The sequence below is a fragment of the Bidens hawaiensis genome, unplaced genomic scaffold (assembly GCF_021521415.1).
Source record: "Bidens hawaiensis isolate Kalapana, Puna unplaced genomic scaffold, B.hawaiensis_p1.1 tig00010474_1, whole genome shotgun sequence".
NCBI lineage: Eukaryota > Viridiplantae > Streptophyta > Magnoliopsida > Asterales > Asteraceae > Bidens > Bidens hawaiensis.
This window is the reverse complement of record NW_027491801.1, coordinates 100,930-123,453: the sequence shown is the minus strand read 5'-3', so window position 1 is coordinate 123,453 and position 22,524 is coordinate 100,930. Positions and strand designations below refer to the sequence as shown.

At 37.2% G+C, this 22,524-nt stretch overlaps 1 protein-coding gene and 1 pseudogene across 1 annotated transcript; both read left to right on the top strand.

The window, feature by feature from the left end:
* Positions 1–4,287: 4,287 nt before the first annotated feature.
* Positions 4,288–9,372, top strand: LOC143535457 (E3 ubiquitin-protein ligase RGLG2-like). The gene is made up of 11 exons (XM_077029702.1): positions 4,288–4,582; positions 5,350–5,434; positions 6,077–6,217; positions 6,305–6,418; positions 7,600–7,697; positions 7,777–7,856; positions 7,944–8,049; positions 8,129–8,256; positions 8,897–9,065; positions 9,141–9,197; positions 9,273–9,372. Exons 1-11 carry the CDS (start codon positions 4,343–4,345, stop codon positions 9,351–9,353), a joined length of 1,299 nt encoding a protein of 432 aa, XP_076885817.1. The 5' UTR covers positions 4,288–4,342; the 3' UTR covers positions 9,354–9,372.
* Positions 9,373–19,821: 10,449 nt separating this feature from the next.
* Positions 19,822–21,722, top strand: LOC143535456 (leucine-rich repeat receptor-like serine/threonine/tyrosine-protein kinase SOBIR1 pseudogene; annotated as a pseudogene).
* Positions 21,723–22,524: the final 802 nt, after the last annotated feature.

Here is a 22,524-nt window from a genome sequence, read left to right as displayed (position 1 = left end):
GGCCTCACGCCAAACTTCAAGGTTGGGAATCCTCATAATATCCCATATGGCTACGCGCCAAACTTCAAGGTTGGGAATCCTCATAATATCCCATATGGCTACGCGCCAAACTTCAAGGTTGGGAATCATCATAATATCCCATATGGCTACGCGCCAAGGTTGGGAATCCTCATAATGTCCCATATGGCTACGCGCCAAACTTCAAGGTTGGGAATCCTCATAATCTCCCATATGGCCACGCGCCAAACTTCAAGGTTGGGAATCCTCATAATGTCCCATATGGCTACGCGCCAAACTTCAAGGTTGGGAATCCTCATAATGTCCCATATGGCTACGCGCCAAACTTCAAGGTTGGGAATCCTCATAATGTCCCATATGGCTACGCGCCAAACTTCAAGGTTGGGAATCCTCATAATGTCCCATATGGCTACGCGCCAAACTTCAAGGTTGGGAATCCTCATAATGTCCCATATGGCTACGCGCCAAACTTCAAGGTTGGGAATCCTCATAATGTCCCATATGGCTACTTGCCAAACTTCAAGGTTGGGAATCCTCATAATGTCCCATATGGCTACGCGCCAAACTTCAAGGTTGGGAATCCTCATAATGTCCCATATGGCTACGCGCCAAACTTCAAGGTTGGGAATCCTCATAATGTCCCATATGGCTACGCGCCAAACTTCAAGGTTGGGAATCCTCATAATGTCCCATATGGCTACGCGCCAAACTTCAAGGTTGGGAATCCTCATAATGTCCCATATGGCTACGCGCCAAACTTCAAGGTTGGGAATCCTCATAATATCCCATATGGCTACGCGCCAAAACTTCAAGGTTGGGAATCCTCATAATATCCCATATGGCTACGCGCCAAACTTAAAGGTTGGGAATCCTCATAATATCCCATATGGACACGCGCCAAACTCAAGGGTTGGGAATCCTCATACCACATGCTCGTGCATCACATATGCTCACGCATATTACTCATGCTTACGCATCACATGCTCACACATATCACAGTCTACGCGCACGCGCATGCAACATCTGCGCGTGGCGCATAACACAAAACCAAAGTGTTGCATGCGCGTGGCGCGGGACATAAAGTAGCTCGTAAGCCGCCTCACGCGCAAGCTCCACTATTATTACAGCTCATAAGACGCCTCGCTCGCAAGCTGTTATTATTCTCGCAGCTCATAAGACGCCTCGCGCGCAAGCTGTTATTATTGTTATAGCTCGTAAGTCGCCTCACGCGCAAGCTTCATTATTATTATAGCTCGTAAGTCGCCTCGCGCGCAGGCTTTATTATTCATACAGCTCATAAGACGCCTCGCGCGCAGGCTGTTATTATTCATACAGCTCATAAGACGCCTCGCACGCAAGCTGTTACTATTCTTATAGCTCGTAAGACGCCTCACGCGCAAGCTTTTTATTATTCATACAGCTCATAAGACGCCTCGCGCGCAAGCTGTTACTATTCTTATAGCTCGTAAGACGCCTCGCGCGCAAGCTTTTATTATTCATACAGCTCATAAGACGCCTCGCGCGCAAGCTGTTACTATTTTTATAGCTCATAAGACGCCTCGCGCGCAAGCTGTTATTATTCTCACAGCTCATAAGACGCCTCGCGCGCAAGCTGTTATTATTGTTATAGCTCGTAAGTCGCCTCACGCGCAAGCTTCATTATTATTATAGCTCGTAAGTCGCCTCGCGCGTAGGCTTTATTATTCATACAGCTCATAAGACGCCTCGCGCGCAAGCTTTATTATTCATACAGCTCATAAGACGCCTCGCGCGCAAGCTGTTATTATTCTTACAGCTCGTAAGTCGCCTCACGCGCAGGCTTTATTATTCATACAGCTCATAAGACGCCTCGCGCGCAAGCTGTTATTATTCTCACAGCTCATAAGACGCCTCGCGCGCAAGCTGTTATTATTGTTATAGCTCGTAAGTCGCCTCACGCGCAAGCTTCATTATTATTATAGCTCGTAAGTCGCCTCGCGCGCAGGCTTTATTATTCATATAGCTCGTAAGACGCCTCACGCGCAAGCTCTATTATTATAGCTCGTAAGCCGCCTCACGCGCAAGCTTCATTATTCTTACAGCCCGTAAGTCGCCTCACGCGCAGGCTTTATTATTCATACAGCTCATAAGACGCCTCGCGCGCAAGCTATTATTATTCTTATAGCTCGTAAGACGCCTCGCGCGCAAGCCTTTATTATTCATACAGCTCGTAAGACGCCTCGCGCGCAAGCTGTTATTATTCTTATAGCTCGTAAGACGCCTCTCGCGCAAGCTTTCATTATTCATATAGCTCATAAGACGCCTCGCGCGCAAGCTGTTATTATTCTTATAGCTCGTAAGTCGCCTCACGCGCAAGCTTTATTATTCTTATAGCTCGTAAGTCGCCTCTCGCGCAAGCTTCATTATTATTCTCATAGCTCGTAAGTCGCCTCACGCGCAAGCTTCATTATTATTATAGCTCGTAAGCCGCAACTCGCACAGGCTCTATTATTATAGCTCGTAAGCCGCCTCACGCGCAGGCTTCATTATGTTTACAGCTCGTCACCATCATGAAGAAAACCTCCCAAAACTCAAAGACAATAAAGACAAGGCCAAAGAAAAGGGAAAAAACCGCCTTACACCTTATAAAGTCCAGTGCTCCACCTAGACGCTTGCGCGCCCAGGAGCAACGCTGGACTTGGGGGGCTTGTAGGGGTATGGTACTAAAACCCGGTTCTACGACCCTAAATCTATTATGTTTGGCTTATTTTATTACATGAACTAATACAATGTTATTGGGCTGAGAGGGTTTTGTGGAGGTAACCCTAACTGGGCTAGGTCCATTAGGGTATCATGATGGTGGCCATGAGACTCTCTATATAAGGAGGTCTCCACCTCCTTATTGAAGGGTCATGCTCAATAAGAGCCACCACCACTTTTTTGTGTCTGTAAACAAGAGATCCTCAGGATATCTTAGCAGTCACCTCCACACCTCCAAAATGCCATCGCAGGTTTCAAGCAGCCGAAGAAGAAGATCAAGACGTGGTTCATTCATCTCGAAAATCCGTGGAAACATCGTCATGGATCAGGTCAGATTCATTTCGTTCTTCGACGCATACAAACACAAGAAACCTCAAAACAAACACAAATCAGCATCACAACGAAACTCGGTGGAAAGAAAGAAATCATAATAATAATAATAATAATAATAATAATAATAATAAATTGAACATTTCAACCGATTTTCATGGCGTCGTTGCCTATATCAATCCATTGCCGCATTTAGCCTCAATTCACCAACCGTCATTCCATTCCTCAATTCAGTACTGATTTCGGTAACGCTTGTTTAATTTACACGTGCTGTGTTTGATTTAATCGGATGTGTTAATCTGGATTACTGTGTGTGTGTGTGTGTATTGAGTTGACTGTGCTTAGGTTTTGTTGAAGTGTGATTTTGTGTTTAATTGTATGCTCCTGGTTGACCTTGACTTTTTAAAAGTATGAAATTAGGTATTGTTTTTCTCTCAGCCTGTGGAAATTTTACCGAATTGAGTTGATTCGCAGTGACTTCGGTTTAATATATATTTTATTTTGGCAGTCAATTAGGTTTCATTTGCATGTCAATTTCTGGTTCAGTTTGGATCTCTGTGTGTTAATGGATTACAAGTATTTTGTTGAACTGTTGTTTTAGTGATCATGATTCTCATTTTTGAATTTATTTATTTATTTATTTTTATGTTCACACATGTATGCATGCTAGCTGAGGTTCTCCAGAACAGTAGATAGATAGAATATTGACTTTTGAAGTTAAGGTTTAAAATGTCAAGTTATGTCTAATCTCATTAGTTCAGATACTATTGTTGTTCTTTTTGTTAAACTTTTAATTACTTAAGGTTTTAAACAAGGTATAATATTCACACATCAGCATACAAGCACTTTGTTGATGATTAAAGTTAGAAATCTAAGACTTGTAGCTTTTAGATCAAAATTAGGTGCTCGGCTGAGCTTTTGTCCCTTACTTTCAGTTTTTAAGTATTAGTCAAAAGCCTCATTTTCCTGATAATTACCTTAAATTGTTTATTTTTTTAAGCTTTTATGTGTTTTTTCAAGCCTAAAATAAGTTGGTTACCTACAAAAGAAATTAAAACAATGTTGATTGTTTTTTAGCTTTAATGTGTTTTTGCATGATTAAGATCATTTTAATTGTTCTGCATTTATCTGCCCACTAATTTGCATTATCTTTGTTCTATATATATCTTCTCATCTTGTAATAATGAGTTTTAAGCTTTCTCTAATTAAGAAAAACCTTTTATATAAATTGCAGACATATTTAAAAGTAGAGTTAATGGGTGGCAAAAGTTCAAAGAGATCTTCAAGTAGCTATTCATCATACGGGTCAGCATCAAACTCATGGGCCTACCCGCAACCATCGTATCCACAATCACCATATCCGCAACCGCCAGTTAACCAACCATATGCTTCACCTTCTTCTTTTCAAAGCTATCCTGAACAAGCTCCTGCACTTAAGAAAAGGCTTGAGAGAAAATTCTCCAGAATTGATGATAATTACAACAGCTTAGAGCAGGTAAACCTAGTAGTGAAACATGCTGTGCTGTCTTAAACGGGTCGTGCCGTAAGTTACCATCTTAGGTTAGGTCTGTAAACAAACTGAACGAACATGATTGGTGCATGCTCGTGTTTGTTCGACTTTAACCTAACAAACGATTGAACAGGGTCTCTTGTTCGAGCTTTGTTTGTTAAGAAAATGAACGGGTCACGAACGTAAACAAACATAAACGAATGAACATAATTAAATATAGATTAGCGGTCATAAACAAGAAAATACCAATTGGAAGTAAACGTTAACTAAACTCGTGGACCTTAAAATTTAAGAAAACTAGACTAATTTTAACTTGGGTGATATTTTAATTTCATAAAACTAGACTAAATTGTAAAGGACCTAAATAATTTAAATGAATATATAAACGAACGAACTAAAGAAAACGTAAACGAATTTAAATGAATGAATGTAAACGGACGTCTAGAAACATAATTGAATGAATGAGACATGTGTTTCTGTTCATTCGTTTAACTAAATGAGCATAACATTTTGTTCATGTTAGTTCATTAAATAAATAAACGATCATAAACGAACTCCTTGCAGAATGTTTCACGAACGGTTCACTTAAGTTCGGTTTGTTTACAGGCCTAAGAGAAATGTGCATTTTTGCTTATTTAACAATTTATTATAAATTAGCAATTCAACAAATACGTTTAACTTCCAATTGGTGTTTATTACTGTCATTGTTTTTTACCTTGTTGGTAATGAATTTGTCGTTTTACTTTCTCTAGGTTACTGATGCTTTAGCACGTGCTGGTTTGGAGTCTTCAAATTTGATTGTTGGTGTAGATTTTACCAAGAGCAATGAGTGGACTGGTTGAGTTTAATCTTGGATGTTTGCATATATTTATTAGAGGTGGCATGCATGGGTCGGTTTTGGGCTCAAAGCGCACCAATAACCAAAAATTCAGTTTTTGAATACCGTTTAGTTTTCGGTTTTACAATTTGGGCTAAAAAAGAAACTGGCAAAAATAATGAATTTGATATATATTTGTTAAACAGTAATTAATTGCCAATCTAAAAAAGAAATAATAAGTAATCAATTATTATACATTTGGGCTAAAATATTCAGGTAACAGGATTCTAAAAATTCTTATTAACCAAAGCCAAACCGAAAGTTCTGTTTTTAAAAATTTATAAAACAAACCATGTGTTTTTGTCTGGTTTCGGTTTTTTTGATTTTTCGGTTACGGATCGGTTTGTTGGTTTCATGCTCACCGATAGGTGGCAGTTTGGCCCATTTTGAATGAGTTGATCCGGATTATGTTTTTCTCTGACGGATCAAAATGGTAAAAACAGAAGTAACTAAAAAGGATGCGGGTGTCAAAAGTCGAATATAGTGTATTCTTAATCCAAACATGCTATAATTCATTATCTGATCTAACTAAATTGCCACCTTTAATATGCGTATATAGTTTTGGATCCTGTTAATATGATATTTGCATTTATCCATTTTAGGCGCACGGTCGTTTAACCGAAGATGCTTGCATCATATTGGAAACAAAATGAACCCTTATGAAGCAGCAATATCTATAATTGGAAGAACCTTAGCTTCTTTTGATGAGGATAATTTAATTCCTTGTTTTGGATTCGGAGACGGTAAAATGTCAAAATTTGTAGTCAAATTTGCTTGATTTGAATATTTGATTATGGTTGTTAGAACTCATGTATTATGTGTTTTGACAGCGTCAACTCATGATCAAGAAGTCTTTAGCTTCTACGGAGATGATAAGTATTGTGAAGGATTTGAGGATGTTTTGAAACGGTACCGAGAGCTGGTACCACAGTTGGTGCTTGCAGGTTGAATTACGTGCTCTCGTTGTCGTTTAAGATTTTTTGTTTAATTTTAGAGTGATTGATCTTTATAACTAATGGGCCGATTTGGGTTGTGTTTCTTTTGACTTTATCACAAGTGACCCAGACCGTTCCAACCTTTAAAATAACTTGTTTTTAATTGGAACTGTGCTTGTAAACTTGCCAAACGAACACGAACGGGGCATGTTCATGTTGGTTCATTTAACTTTAACCGAACAAACAATCGAACACGAATAGTTAGACGAACGGAGTTTACTTGTTCGTGCTTTGTTCATTAAGAAAATGGGCGTGTTCGTTTATGTTCGTCTGTAATATCTAAATGAACGGTTAACAAACGCAGCCTAACACAAATGAACAAATATAAGTGAACATAGATGAACAAACCAGAGGAACATCAATTAAAAGTAAATGTGAACACCAATCTGTTGGGCCTAAAAAAATGATAAAACTAATAGAGGTGTACATGAGACCGAAAAAACCACACCAAAATTACTGAACCGAGACGAAAACCGACGGTTGAGTTTTATGTTCCGTATAATCCGAACTTTTGGTTCTGTTTCAGTTTTGCGTGTAATTAAAACTGAAAAAGCCAAACCGAACTTGTTGATTTTCATTTTCAAATATAAAATTTAAGTAAGTTATAATTATTTAATATATAATGTAACCCAAGTATTTTAGCCAAAATGTATCATAATCAATTAATTATTAACAAACAAAAAAATTTTCGCCTAAATTCATTGTTTTTGACAAAATAAATAAAAAATTTCGGCCCAAAATTTGTAAAACTAAATGGCAAAAACTGAATTGAACCCAAACCAAAAACCGATACCAAACGGTTTTTATTAACTTGAAAACCGAATTTTCAGTTTTAGCGCAAAACCGACCCATGCGCACCCCTAAAAACTAGACTAAATGATAGTGGGCCCAAAAAGTTTGAATGAACTTATAAACGAACGAGCTTAAAGCCACAAACTAATGAACGTAAACGAGCGGCTATACACCAGCGTAAATGAACAACGTGCACGAACATAAACAAACGAACGAGACATGTTTTCATTTTTGTTCGTTTAAGTTAAGGAAAAAAGAATATTTATTAAGAACCAAAGGACTTTGTTTGAAAAATTATTACTCTTCAAACTTGTTTTTCTGATCCTTCTTATAAACAGGACCAACATCATTTGCGCCTGTTATTGAAATGGCAATTACCATTGTTGAACAAAGTGGTGGTCAATATCATGTCTTGTTGATCATTGCTGACGGTCAGGTAACTATGAAAAAAATAGATATATTAATTCCATAAGAAGGACACATGTTTGTCTGCTAAAATGGACGTTTGCAAACAGGTAACACGAAGTGTTGATACTGATCGTGGTCAACTAAGTCCACAAGAGAGAAGAACCGTTGAGGCAATTGTAAAAGCTAGGTAATTTCTCAACATTGACATTTTTTATGGTTTGGCCTGTTACAAGTTACAAGAAGTAATGATATGTTTACTTTCGATATTTGATAGTGAATATCCGTTGTCAATAGTACTAGTTGGGGTGGGAGATGGACCATGGGATATGATGAAGGAATTTGATGATAATATCCCTGCTCGAGCGTTTGATAACTTTCAGGCAAGAATTAATTACCAAAGTTATATTATTGCAATTATTGTTTTATTTTCAATTACTGAGTATTTTTTTTTTCGTTTAGTTTGTGAATTTTACAGAGATTATGTCCAAGAACACAAATGCTTCCAGGAAGGAAACTGAGTTTGCTCTTGCAGCCTTGATGGAAATACCTACACAGTATAAGGCGACACTGGAGCTCAACTTATTAGGGTGATTATCTTTTTTAACCTTTTACTTCGGTAGTTAGTTTAATCCTATATTTAATATTTTTGAACCATGATCTTGTAAACATAAACCATGACAAGTGCATTATGTGGTTCTCCTGGTTATCAACATATTATTGGTTCTTAAATGAACATTCCCCTATATATACATATAGGGAAAGGATCATTACATAAGACTAAATTATTGCGAGAACATAAAAAAACAAACCTAAATCGTTTAGTATTTTCTATCAATGGTTCACATTTTAAAAAAATTTGCTTTTTACATACACATGTCTAGGTTATATACATACAAAAAAATCATTTAGTAATTTGGTCATATGTTGTTTTTTCACTTTCAAACGTTTACCTACACATGTGCAGGTATATGTAGGCTGTGTAGGAAATTTGTTTACATATTTTCCAAAATGTTAAAAGAGATAAATAAACATAGCATTCTAACCATTTTCTTGTATTTTAACATTTTTTTAGTTGTAAACATGAATGATGTATTTTGTTTTATCTATTCTCAAAAGAAACTGTCTTCTGCATATGCAACTTTAAAATAGTTTTGAGAAGCTTTTAACTCATGGTACATACATCAAAGGCATATTTTGTTATTATTATATCTAAAATTAATGTTTCAGTGCTACTCGAGGGAATGCTATAGATAGGGTTTCTCTTCCCCCTCCACGCTATGGTGGGCCCAAGCGGCCTGCACGGTCAACTAGTTTCCAACCAACTCCAACTTCTTTCGTGAAAAAGGAAATGTCGGCTAGCGCAAGTTTTGGTGGGAGTTCGACCTCGGATAAAAATGTAAGTGTCATAATCCATCTTTAAACATGTTTTTAAAATACCAAACCTTAACCTTTGTTCATACATTATTTGCAGCTTTGTCCCATCTGCATAACTAACCAAAAGGATATGGCCTTTGGTTGCGGGCATCAGGTTTATTTCCCACGTATATCATAAGGAGAAATACACATTCAAATATCGTAACTTTTTTTTTTTTTTTGTTTTCAGACATGTTGCGAGTGTGGGGCCAGCCTTCATCTATGCCCTGTTTGTAGGAGTCAGATACAGACCAGGATCAAGCTCTATTAAGTGTTTTGATTAAATGTGTTTTGTCTCAAAACACTATGTCCTGTTCACTATTCATATTGCGTTTTTTGTTGGTTTAATGTTGATTACTACCATACTGTTCACTGATCGGATATGTTGCAGCCCCTTCAGGGTGTTTTGGTCTAAAAAACTTGTGAAAAAGTAGGTGATACTCGAACCTTTTGGATGTGCCATGTGAATTTTCGAGCAAAATAATGGAACCGAATCATATCTAGAATTGCATGATTTATATGAAGTTTAGAACAGCCTCATCGGTTCGTTTTTATGCATTGTAGACCTCTTTAAATGGGAGATAACGGGTAGGGTCCGTAAGAAACTGGTATTATGATTCTAGGCCAACTAAATTAACCTATTGTATTGGTCATCACCCGTCCTATTATCTAGTATCTAGGGTATATACATAATACATGAGTGGAGCCGTACCCAAGCTTCGATAAGCTTGAACTTGCCTTTTTAACTCAGAATGAGGTACGGGAAGTTTAATATGCGCCTTTAGATTGGTGATAATAATTTGAGCAAAAGTTGTATTCGCTATATTGAAAACCAGTCAATGTATCTCTGGTTGACGTAATGACGATGTTTCAAAAAAAATAAATAAATAAATACTTGCAAAGACTAAATGTAGGGGTATTGTATTTATATGGACTTCTAATGACGATTTGCGTATTTTTCTTTAGAAAAAATTACAAATTTTGTCCTTTTGAATATACAAAATTATGGATTGGGTTCTTTTTGAAAATGAGTTTCACTCTTTATCCTTTATTTGCATATTTAGCTCGATTTTTGTTCTTTAAACTAACGGTCATCCAATAATCCAGTTAAGTCTTGGCATGTGACAATCATGTGAGGGCAAAAAGGTAATTTCCAACCTTTATTATTATTAGTACATTATTTTTTGTTGTTATTATTATTATATAAAAAGTTTAATATTTATATTTAGAGATTGTGGGCCCCATTATTTAGTGATAGTGTGGTGGTGGGTTAGGGTTTAATGATGGGGGAAAGGGGTTCGATGAAGATGAAGATCATGGGCGAGGTGGTGTGCGGTAAGCAGCAGTGACAGATGGTGGTGGTGGTGGTGGTGGTGGTGGTGGGTTAGGCTATTCACATTCACAACTCAACCAAACACAACTTTTTATTAAAATATTAATTTCTCTCTCTTCTACTTACACAACTCAACCAAACTCAATTTTTCACTCCCATTCACAACCCAACCAACCCATTTTTTTATTAAACATATATATATATATACACACACTTTAAATGCAGAGAATAGAAAATGATATAGTGGACTGAAAATATATAAAGAATTGTTTATGAATTTTGTTATATTTTTTTAAATTGGTTAATGTTAGATTTTTAAAATAATATGATTTGCCTAAAACAAAACATAACCGAAATATATTAGTGAAGAAAATCTATATTCAACTAAGAAAAAAATTACTTGTGAAGTAATAATTGAAAAAGAATTTGAAAAGCAATTCCATGCTCAGTTACTCACAACCGAACAATGGTTGGTCCACCAACCTAGTTGCCTCCCTAGTAAGAGTTTTCCTTTTTTTTTAATCCTATATACTCCGATCGATCGAACAAAAACATGCCAATGTGGATAGTCTTAGGGTTTGATTGAAGTTAATGGTTTGATGAAAATAATAATGATTTAAAGAAATTGAAAATGAAAATAATAGGGCCCACAATCTCTAAATATAAATATTAAACTTTTTATATAATAATAATAATAACAATAAAAAATAATGTAATAATAATAAAGGTTGGAAATTACCTTTTTGCCCTCACATGATTATCACATGCCAAGACTTAACTGGATTATTGGATGGCCGTTAGTTTAAAGGACAAAAATCGAGCGAAACATGCAAATAAAGGATAAAGAGTGAAACTCATTTTCGAAAAGGAACAAATCCATAATTTTGTATATTCAAAAGGACAAAATTTGTAATTTTTTTTTCTTTATTTGAGATTTAATTTGGTTTATCTATATTATATGTAACCCGAATTGCACAGGGAAAAAAATTAATATTTAGCGATAGACAACCGAACATCAAAAGTTTCCGACCCCCATGAAAAAGATTTCTGGGTCTACCACTGAATATGGGTGAAAATATTAAATGATATATTATATAATTTCAAATGACAAAACTTACATAATTTTGTTGACAACCTAAAAGGCTTTTAGATTGTCACGGTATACAACACAAGCATATAGTAATGAACAGTGAAGTTAAAATAGAATTCTTATTTTGATAACCCGATATTCGGTTTCAGCTATAGAGTTCAGTAAGAGGGGAGAGACAGTAGCCGTCATTGTAATGTTTAGCTTTAACTATAAAACACACAGTAACTAGAAGTCTAGAATTGGATTGATGAGTATTTAGGCACCCTCGACAATCAGTTGTTGAATATGCAATGGGATGGGAAGTGGATATGGTACATAGTTGCAACCATGATCTACGTATCATGAATGTGACGTAAAATACATTTGAGAGTACGAATGTGTTCCTCGAGGATCATGCATGTATGCTAAATTGCGTAAGAGATCATTAGTTTAGTGAAACTCAACTACTCCATAGCAGCAAGATCGTGTTCAAACGGGAGATCCCGTAAGATCAAATTTAAAATATTGTGTCCATAGGAGTAGCTGCTGACTTGAAATTAGATGTCTTCTTTGTTACAAGTAACAATAATCTTCAAAATCAGTAAGAGAGATCAAGTCACATAACAAACTTTGAAGTAAAAAGTGACAATGTGATGTATTACATCATTATAGTGGCTATTAAGAACAATATCATCACATGAAGCAAGTGAAAACTTGTATTGTGACTCAAGAGACCACAAGATTGGTACGATTAATGACCATGGTTGGGGGTACTTGTGTGGGATGTATCATGAGTTTTATTGACCTAAGGCGAGACACTAAGGAGGAAGGTTGGTATGACGGAGGGTTGTGGGAAATGTATTGGATGATGGCCCAAAATAATGGATTCACAATAGGGATGGCAATGAAACCCGAACCCGATGAGAAAACCTGAACCCCGACATAAATGGGACGGGTAATACCCGAACTGTTAGGGTTTGGGACGGGTTTGGGAATAATTTTGAAATTTTTCGCGGGTTTGGAACGGGTTTGGGATTTCTAATATACCCGATTACCCGATAACATAGACCCATTTACCCGATTATATACCCGATGCACCCGATATAGCTTATTATATTATACATATACTATATTCAAAATATATTATTTGCCGAAACTTGTTTATGTCAATTATTTGAGATATTTTACCTTTATGGTAACCATCTTTGTAGTCAATTAGTTATACTTTGTCAAAACCCCGGTAGAAACCTGACGGGTTTTGAGCCGCGTATACCCGACGAATATTTTTTCAAAACCCGAAACCCGACGGGTAATTACCCGATTAAAACCTGACGGGTTTGGGATGGACTTTTATAACCGGGTATGAGTTTGGGAATACCTAACCCACAAATCCGACCTATTGCCATCCCTAATTCACAAGGAATATGAAAAACTAAGGTAACGTTTGTTATGCAGGAATGACAGGGGGAATGGAATGATTCATCGCGTATGAATGAAAAAGATTGGTGTTTGGTTGCTATAATCATCCATTACACATGGAATCCTATTCCATCAAAACCGTTCCTTCCTCCCCCCCCCCCCCAGTGGCGGATAGAAGACAAACCCAGTAGGGGTCAGTCACCCACTCAGATTTTACGAGACTATATGTAATATTTAAGTTTTGTAGTGGTAATTTTAGTTAAAAAAAAAACAAACAATTAATTAAGACCCTTATGGCTTTTGTTTTTTAATTATGCCAATATTATATATTTCTTCTAGCTCTATAAAGTGATAAACAGGCCCTATTCTTTTTTTTTTAATAATCGACTAAAAAGATGTTGATTGTTAAACGAAGAAGACATGCAGGCAGACGATTCATGAATATCAAGTTCGTTTGAAGAATTAGTTTTACCCGTTAGAACCACAATGGCGAAATATTTTTTCAACAACGAAGATAACGACAAATTGTCGTAATCGAATTGACGAGGATTTTTTGAATGCTTGTGGTAGTATCATTGAAAAGAAGCATTTTAAAGTGTTTCAAATTAAGTTGTGATTCGATGAAATCGCATATGGAACAACCGTAACATGTATTTTTGTTTTGCTATATTTAATGTAGTTCGTTTTATAATTTCACGTAATTTATTTTTATTGATTATTTTTTACCCAACCGAGTTAAATGTCTAGATGACTGGATATGCCACTCCCCCCCCTTTTTTTTCCATTCCATTCTTCCTTCACCATACTTTCTCAATAACCACCACCACAACTACCATAGGCACTACCACCATCGCCGCCGCCACCACCAGCGTTACCACTGCCGCTGCCAACAACGTCGCCGTAACCACTGCAACCATTGTCACCGCCCCTGCCTGACCATCACCGCCACCACCACTGTCGTTGCCTGACCACCACCACCGTATCATTGTCATTACTACCAATGCTACCACCGCCACCCTGCCGCTTGATCGCCACCACCAATGTCGCCCCCACCATTTTCGTCGCTGGTGTAAGGCCCCGTTACCGGTAACCCTACTTTCGTGTTGGATTTACTCATAAACACAGTTCTAAATATCAGAGTTAATTAAAAACTTTACGCGGAATATAAAACTTTCATAAAACATTACATATCAATTCATAATCATGTCTTTAAACATTCCTCTTGTCTTTCAAAATCAAAACGTAACTTATAAAACATATCGGATCTTCAGATGCCAGGCTTTAGTCTTCTGCCATGTGTCCTCCACTCAAGCCAGCTGTCTCATCCTACTCACCTGCGTGCATACTAAAAGTCAGCTACGCTGAGTGAGTTCTAGTTAATCATACACTACCATACAATACCTTGTTACATACATACGTACTTAACCTCATAACTTTCTTTCATACACACGTAAGTACTCATACCTTCATTCTTACTTACATACTTTCTTTCTTACTTACATACTTTCTTTCTTACTTACATACTTTCTTTACATTCATAATCATACGTTTTAAAGAGCCTTTCGCCCTATAACCTCACAGATATTATAAGGGTCTGGTCCCTAACATCACAGATATTATAAGGGTCTGGTCCCTAACATCACAGATATTATAAGGGTCTGGTCCCTATCATCACAGATATTATGAGGGTCTGGTCCCTAACATCACAGATATTATTAGGGTCTGGTCCCTAACATCACAGATATTATTAGGGTCTGGTCCCATGTTTTCGAATATTAGTAGGGTTCGATTCCCTCTTCGTTACCATACAACCATACATCATACCTCGAGTATTATTAGGGCTCGGTACCCCTTTCGTAACCATACAACCATACAACCGTCATTTCCTTCTTTTATTAACTTTCTTACGTTCATACACATAAACATACATATCATACTTGCCATATTTATAACGTTACAACCTGACAGTACGTGCAATATCCGAAGATCGTTCACGAACCATCAAGCAATCATTCATACATATCACATATGTCACCTATGGCATACACTTATCACTTTGGATAAATGTATTAACAACACATCAAGTATGCACACAGCCCCGAAAACATAACAAGGAATGGGGCTAGAAACTCACCTGGATCCTGTTACGCTCGCCGTTGATCGTAATTCCTTTCTTTAACTGGGCTCGGCTAACAGTATAATATTTACACATATAAATTAACTACTGCTACTCGTTTGTATTTCTATCTATATATGACCCACAACGAACGGGGGTCCGGGGGCAGCGCCCCTGGCAGCGGGGTTCTAGGGGCGGCAGCCCCTAGCGGGGTCCAAGGGGCAGAGCCCCTGGCTGGGGTTAAGCTGCCAGGTCAGCTTGGAAAAATTTTATTTTCGATAACTGCCTTAACACATTTTCCATTAGGTTTTTAATTTATTTTATAGACGAACTTCGCTTCAGGCGAAGTTAAACCTTAGGCGAACTTGGAAACAGCTTGGTTCTGGCTTGATTCGATCGAATAGGAACACGTTCGATCGAATAGGAACACGTTCGATCGAATACAACACGTTCGATCGAATAGGAACACGTTCGATCAAACAGGAACACGTTCGATCGAATAGGAACACGTTCGATCGAATACAACACTCATTCGATCGAATACAAAACTCATTCGATCGAATGAGTTGGAGACCATTCGGTTGCTTCCCTATTCGGTCGACTGGACTTGTTCGATCTACGCATTCGATCGAATGGACTGATTCGATCGACTGGTTCGATCGAATGAGTCTGATTCGACTCCTTCAAGCTGGGCGACGGAGAAACCCACGGGTTTTCCAGATTTTCCAGATTTTTGACCCAAAATCGAAGTTTTTGACATGGAAATGCTCGGGATTGAAAGGGCTATCGATTCCTAGTACTTTTAAACACAAAAGCTTGCATTTTGACACCAAAACAAGGCGGTTTTTGACCCGAAAACTCAAGTTACGAAAATGGGAGTTTTTGCTCGATTTGAGGTCGAAAATGGTTATGAAAACGGATGATTTTCGAGAGGGACTTACCAAAAACGATTAGGAACAAGATTGTGGACTCGGATTTGTGATTTGAGAACTTTCTCTCTCTAGCTCCTCTCTCTAGAAATGAGAGTGTTTGGGTGGGTGTAAGTGAAGGAAGATGGTGAAAAATGGTGGAAGTGTCAAGAACTTTCGTTTATATACTACGGGTTTGGTTAGGCTCGGGTTGGCTTCCTACGGGTCGAGACAGGCCGAGTTCATAAAATAACTAAGCCCAAGACCCGTTCCTTACTCGACATTAAATAACTAAAACGTGAAATTACTAAACATAACTTTCTTTTATTTATCAATATAAAAATTTTAGGATGTTACAGCTGGAGCTACCACCGTCGCCATTGTAATTTTTTTTTTGTAAAAGGTATTTTGAGACAGGAGCGTTTTTATTATTTCTATTTCATTCATACAAATTTTTTGAATACCAAACAACATAAAGTAATAATCCATTTTATTTCCATATGTTAACCAAACAAGACCTCAATTTCATTTCCTTGTCCATTCAATTCATTCTCCCATTCCATTCCCCATTCTTTCCATTACTTTCAACCAAACATACCCAAGACTTAGGTAGGACGAAATGTTCTCGGGGAAGTGGAACGGGAAGCATGATAAGGAAATTGGGCTTGAGTATAAATGATGTGGCGAGGATGTGAGATGAAGATGAATGAACGGGATGGTTATTCCGAACTGGAGGGGGCACAAAGAAAGAGCATATGGGAGAAGAAGGCTAGAGTTGGACCGGAACCATCGACACCCACTTCGCCACTTTATCGTCGGCGGCATTGACAGGCTGAGTGGTATACCTTCGATGCACTCTAAAGAAGGTGTTGAAATATAAGAGAACCATGTTAGAATCTCTTGTATTACAATTGATTAAATAAATGTAATGTTATATATTTAGTAATAAAAAAGTTAAGCGTTTAAAAAATTCATGTATTGCAACGGTTTTAACGGTTTGACGTTACGATTTTAAACCAATTATTTACCTTTTGTTTTAAAGCGTAACTTTTAATTAATTAAGAAAAATATTAGAATAATTTATGAATAATACTGCATTATGTTTTTATAATACCAACTTGTAAAACCTGTAAAACTCCACTGATGTGGTATAAACGGTTCATTTAATCAACAATTTATATACGCAATTATTGCTTACACAACCAGAATATATCATGAAAATATTTATTGATATATAAATTCATTAGGTTATATGTCTGTGTGACACACGGACTGAAAACATTATTTCTTATAAATAATCATAATCTATGAAATTTAAAATCAAATAAACATTTAACCAACTACATTTACTTATAATCTTGACAAAACATAGAGTTATAAGTGATAACTTGTAGATATAGTAAAAAGCAACAAACATTAACAATTCACATATATTTATAACATTTATTGTGGCAAAACATAGATAGTGCATATTTGTGACAACAATAAATCATAACAATTCACATATATTTGTAACATTTATTGTGGCAAAACATAGATAGTGCATATTTGTGACAACAATAAATCATGGATGTTCTAACCATACATACCCCATAACAACAAAAGAAATCATTTTCAGAAGTTCGACCAAAGTAACAAACATTACACAAGAGAAGTTACTGGTATTTAGCCAAAATGCAGGTAAAAGTAAATTGAGTCATTATTATTTCTTAGAGACTTTAGTTAAATATAAAGCTAACCATCCTAGTAATTATCGAGTTCTATGGTAGTTCATTTAAAATCAAATTCAGTATGCGTTTGTAATACAACAATGTTTTCATTACAAGTTCTTCCTTCTCTCTATTATATTGGGACCCACGTCACAAAAATATTTGGTGAAAAACGTAAGTCAAGTATATTAACAACCAATACATGTTCACATGTACCAAAATATGGGACTTGAAAGTTTAGCTCCATTACATCTTACATCAACAAATAAGATATTATAAAAAAGTCCATTGAAACAACCAATATCATGAATACAATGTCTACATGAAACTTTGTACATATTACGGTATAAAATAACACTATTGTTTTTTATCGCCACCTTCAATACTTCATCTAGTTTTGATAGTAGTGCAAGATGCATATGATCAGGCCTGCAAAATAAATGTTGTTCTTTCTGTACTCACATTGATTTTTTTTCAGTCAAAGCTTTAGCCTGTGGACATATGTCCCTAATCTGTAAATCATGTCATGCATGAATTAAAAAAAATAAGAAAGATGACTAATTAACTTCTACAATCGCATACTGCACACTCTTGTGATGTCTCTCAACGTTTAAACATGTGTTTGCGGTTGACGGGTTCAACCCGACACGAACCCAAAAGCTTGGCACGAACCCGAAACCGAGTTAGACATGTGAACCCAACGATGAAACATATATTTGTGGGTTGACCGGAAGACGGCCTGTTTGACAAAAAGTTTATTATATCTTTGATGGTCCATCCCAACTTTTGAATAATTTATGCTCAGTTATACTTATACCTATAAGATAAACAACAATAATAATAAAACATAACTATATGTTTTACTTGTGATGGATTTGTTTAAGTTCATTCGTTGATGTTCATTCAACTTTATTTGTTTAAGCTTGTTTGTAAATTCGTAAGTAAGTCGTTCAATGTAATAGGGAGTTTGGGTTTTTTTAATGGAGACCCAAGTTCAACTTTCACTTATAACACATTGGGAGGGGACATGTTTGGCTCAATGAAGGAAGACTAGGATCTTTATGATCTCCAGTTCGATCCTGAGGGCATCTGGGTTTTACCATCAGTGAGCCTTCAGGCGGGTGGGTTTTCCCCGGAACTGAAGATAACTTTGAGGTGCTTAAGGGCTCCGCACGGCTGGGTTGGGCCAGTTGACGGTGACCTTTAGCTATTAGGTCACCCTGTACGAAGTACCTAGGCATTCTATAATTGTTGGCCGTTAAAAAAAAGGCTTAGGATCCTCCCACACCACTTAGGATCCTCACACACCATCTTTTTTCTATACGGCTCGTATAGGGTTATACGGTCGTATAGCACCTGAATCATGTCAGTTTGTGTCGGAGCTTGTTGTTCGTTGTTTGTAGTGCTTCGTATAGCCCTATACGGGTTGTATAGGCTATACAGGCGTATAGACAATTTTTTAACACAATTTTAAATATTAATACGTTAATATGGCCGTATAGACAATTTTTTTGACACAATTTTTAAACATTGATGCGTTAATGTCTTTCATTTTAATGTATTAAGTACATACATACTTGGCTAAATATGATATTTTAGAATAGAATAAATTGTATATTAACATTTACATAACATACTATGCTAAATAATTTGTAGTTGTACCCCGAGAACATTCGTTTAAGATTATATTATGTTACATTTCATATAGTCTATACACAATAATCAATCAATGATTAAGCAAACAAGAAAACATTTAGCCAAAATACACTGATAAATATCTGGATCACGCACATAAAAATAAAACTGCTCCCCAAACATTTGGCAAAAGTTTTCTATACGGTCGTATAGCCCTTTTATGGTGTGTCAGCTAGCAATACGAGTCATTTAACACCTATACGGTCGTATAGGTTGAAAAAGGTGTTTTTTTGTCCCCCTTGTCAGTCATGCGTAACCTATACGACCGTATAGATCTATTACAAGCCGTATAAACATATAGGATTGGTGTATGAGGATCACACAAACAAAACAAAACAAAACAAAACAAAAAAAAGCCGTTCAAACATTGTCAAGTTGTCAACAAAACAAAAACGTTACACCCAGTCAAACAAAAAACTTTGACTTTCAATTTTCCACACGTTATTATGACTATAAACATACGCCACTTGTGACTTTTATACTTTATTATAATCCGGTGATCATCTCCGCCGCTAACAGCCGCCGATGGCCACCATTACCCACCTTCCTCTACTCATATTCTTCACACTAACCTTCCTAACTCACGCTCGATTAAATCTCGATACATCCGACCACCATGCCCTCTTATCCATTCTTCAAGATTTAGGCTTCTCCGGCGACCTTCGCCGGCCGGAAAACCTCTGCCACATCGCCGGAATTTCATGTGACCGGAGGACTTTAAATAACACTATTAAAGTGACCGGAATTGTGCTTAAAACTCAAGGGCTAAATGGGTTTCTCTCTCCGGCGATCGGGAAGTTATCAGAACTTAAAGAATTGTCATTATTTAATAATTACTTATCCGGCGGTATCCCACCGGAAATAGCCAATTGCCGGAAAATTGAAGTTATTAATCTTCGTAATAATAAGTTTTCCGGCGAAGTTCCGGGTGGATTATCTTATCTCCTTCGTCTCCGAATCCTGGATCTTTCGTTTAATAGATTTTCCGGTAAGTTGGGTTTCTTGAAGTATTACCCGAACCTCGAAAAAAACAGTTCCTTGAGAATAATATGTTCAACGGAAGACTTCCGGTGGCTTTACGTTCGTTTCGAAACCTTCGGGTTTTTAACGCCTCCGGTAATAGTTTACTCGAAGGTTCATTACCGACGTTGACCCGGTTGGAATACTCCTCGGTCGAGCCGAAAACATTGATCGATAAACGCGTCCCAAAACGTTACATTTTCGCCGAGTCAACAAGTCAAACCGGTAGTCTAGCTCCGGCCCCGGCTCCGGTGGAGGCCACGAGTCGAAAACATAATAATAAAAGTCGAAAGAAAATCATGGGTTGGGTTCTCGGGTTTTTTGCTGGATCCATCGCGGGACTTATTTCCGCGATGGTTATCTCGGTTCTGTTCAAATTGGCTTCTATTATGATTTTGAACCCTGGGAGCCAATCGGGCCCCGCGATATTTAGTCAATCGATAAAGGCGGAGGATATTGCGTTTCTTGATGATGATGATGCGGTTGCTGCATTGCCCGTTATTGGTAGGGGCGGTTGTGGAGAAGTATACAAAACCGATATACCCGAGGGGAAGATAAAAACGATCGCGATTAAGAAAATAATACAACCTCCGAAAGATGCTGGAGAGCTCACCGCAGAAGACACTAAAATGCTCAACAAAAAACTGCGTCAGATCCGATCAGAAATCCAAACCGTCGGTCAAATTCGACATAGGAATCTCTTATCATTGCTCGCCCATGTTTCACGACCCACTTGTCATTACCTCGTTTATGAATTTATGAAAAACGGAAGCTTACAAGACATATTACAACAAGTTCAAGATGGCACACGACAACTAGAGTGGCTAGCGAGACACAAGATTGCAATCGGGGTTGCATCTGGGCTCGAATATCTCCACATGAGCCACACCCCACATATAGTCCACCGAGATTTAAAGCCCGCTAACGTGCTCCTTGATGATGACATGGAGGCTCGAAATGCGGATTTTGGGCTTGCAAAATCTATCCCAGAAGCAGATACACACATGACAAGTTCCAATGTTGCGGGAACTTTAGGTTATATTGCGCCAGAATATCACCAAACGATGAAATTCACTGACAAATGTGATATTTATAGTTTTGGGGTATTGCTTGGCGTATTGGTTATGGGAAAGTTGCCATCAGATGAATTTTTTCAGCACACGCCAGAAGTGAATATGGTAAAATGGATGAGAAAGGTGATGACATCGGATAATCCAAAAGAAGCAATCGATCCAAGTCTTTTGGGAAACGGGTACGAGGAGCAAATGCTGCTTGTTCTTAAGATTGCTTGTTTTTGTACTCTTGATACTCCTAAAGAGAGGCCTAATAGCAAAGATTGTAGGTGCATGTTGGCTCAAATTGAGCATTGATTTATATTTATATTAGGATTATAATTTGTATATTATATGGACATGTGACACTTCCATATATAAATTTTTTCGTTTTCTTACATATACATGCATTACTCATATAGACACGGGTCAAATCGTACTAGACAATCTTCGCCAAGACATGCAATTTAGATTGGTAAAACAAGCCGACATGGTCACGTATGAATACATGCATGTCAGGAATGAAAACATGTTCTGAAGTCTGAACCTAATGACTTCGGGTTACACACTTACACCAATATTGTTTTAAGGAATAAATAAATAAATAACCAATGAGTAAAGTTGATAGTTGTATATATTTAACGTTATTAATATTATTGACAAAACGAGTGGGAGGGATTGGGTTGACTAACGGGTCTAAGATAAATTCGTATAGTAATAAAAGAAAGGATTTGTTTTAAAATCCTGCTGAAAACGTGTAGGGTTGGGTGGGTGGGTGGGTGGGTGGTTGTTGGATCAAACATTAAATTTCTTGTATTAATAATAACATGATATAATTTTTTATTTTTAAGTAATCAAAACAAACAAAACTAGCTTGGCTTGGAGAGCGTGTTAGGTATTAATCAGAGTCGGTACGCAGCGGAAACACAAACACACACGTACAAACGAAAGCAATAAATAAGAGACACGAGATTTTACGTGGTTCGGTCAAGGTGACCTGCGTCTACGGACTGCAACTAGGGTATTTTATTAAGCACGGTACAAAAGACTGCAATATATGACTAGGTATATATATAGATGACAATTAAGTTTAGTAGAGTAGGGACCAAGAAAACTCCAAT

What these genes read in the sequence shown, in the direction of transcription:
- LOC143535457 (XM_077029702.1), top strand. Translation starts at nt 4,343, where the DNA reads ATGGGTGGCAAAAGTTCAAAGAGATCTTCAAGTAGCTATTCATCATAC. An exon ending in ATTACAACAGCTTAGAGCAG is followed by an intron (nt 4,583 to 5,349) that starts GTAAACCTAGTA and finishes TACTTTCTCTAG; the next exon opens with GTTACTGATGCTTTAGCACG. An exon ending in GTTCGACCTCGGATAAAAAT is followed by an intron (nt 9,066 to 9,140) that starts GTAAGTGTCATA and finishes CATTATTTGCAG; the next exon opens with CTTTGTCCCATCTGCATAAC.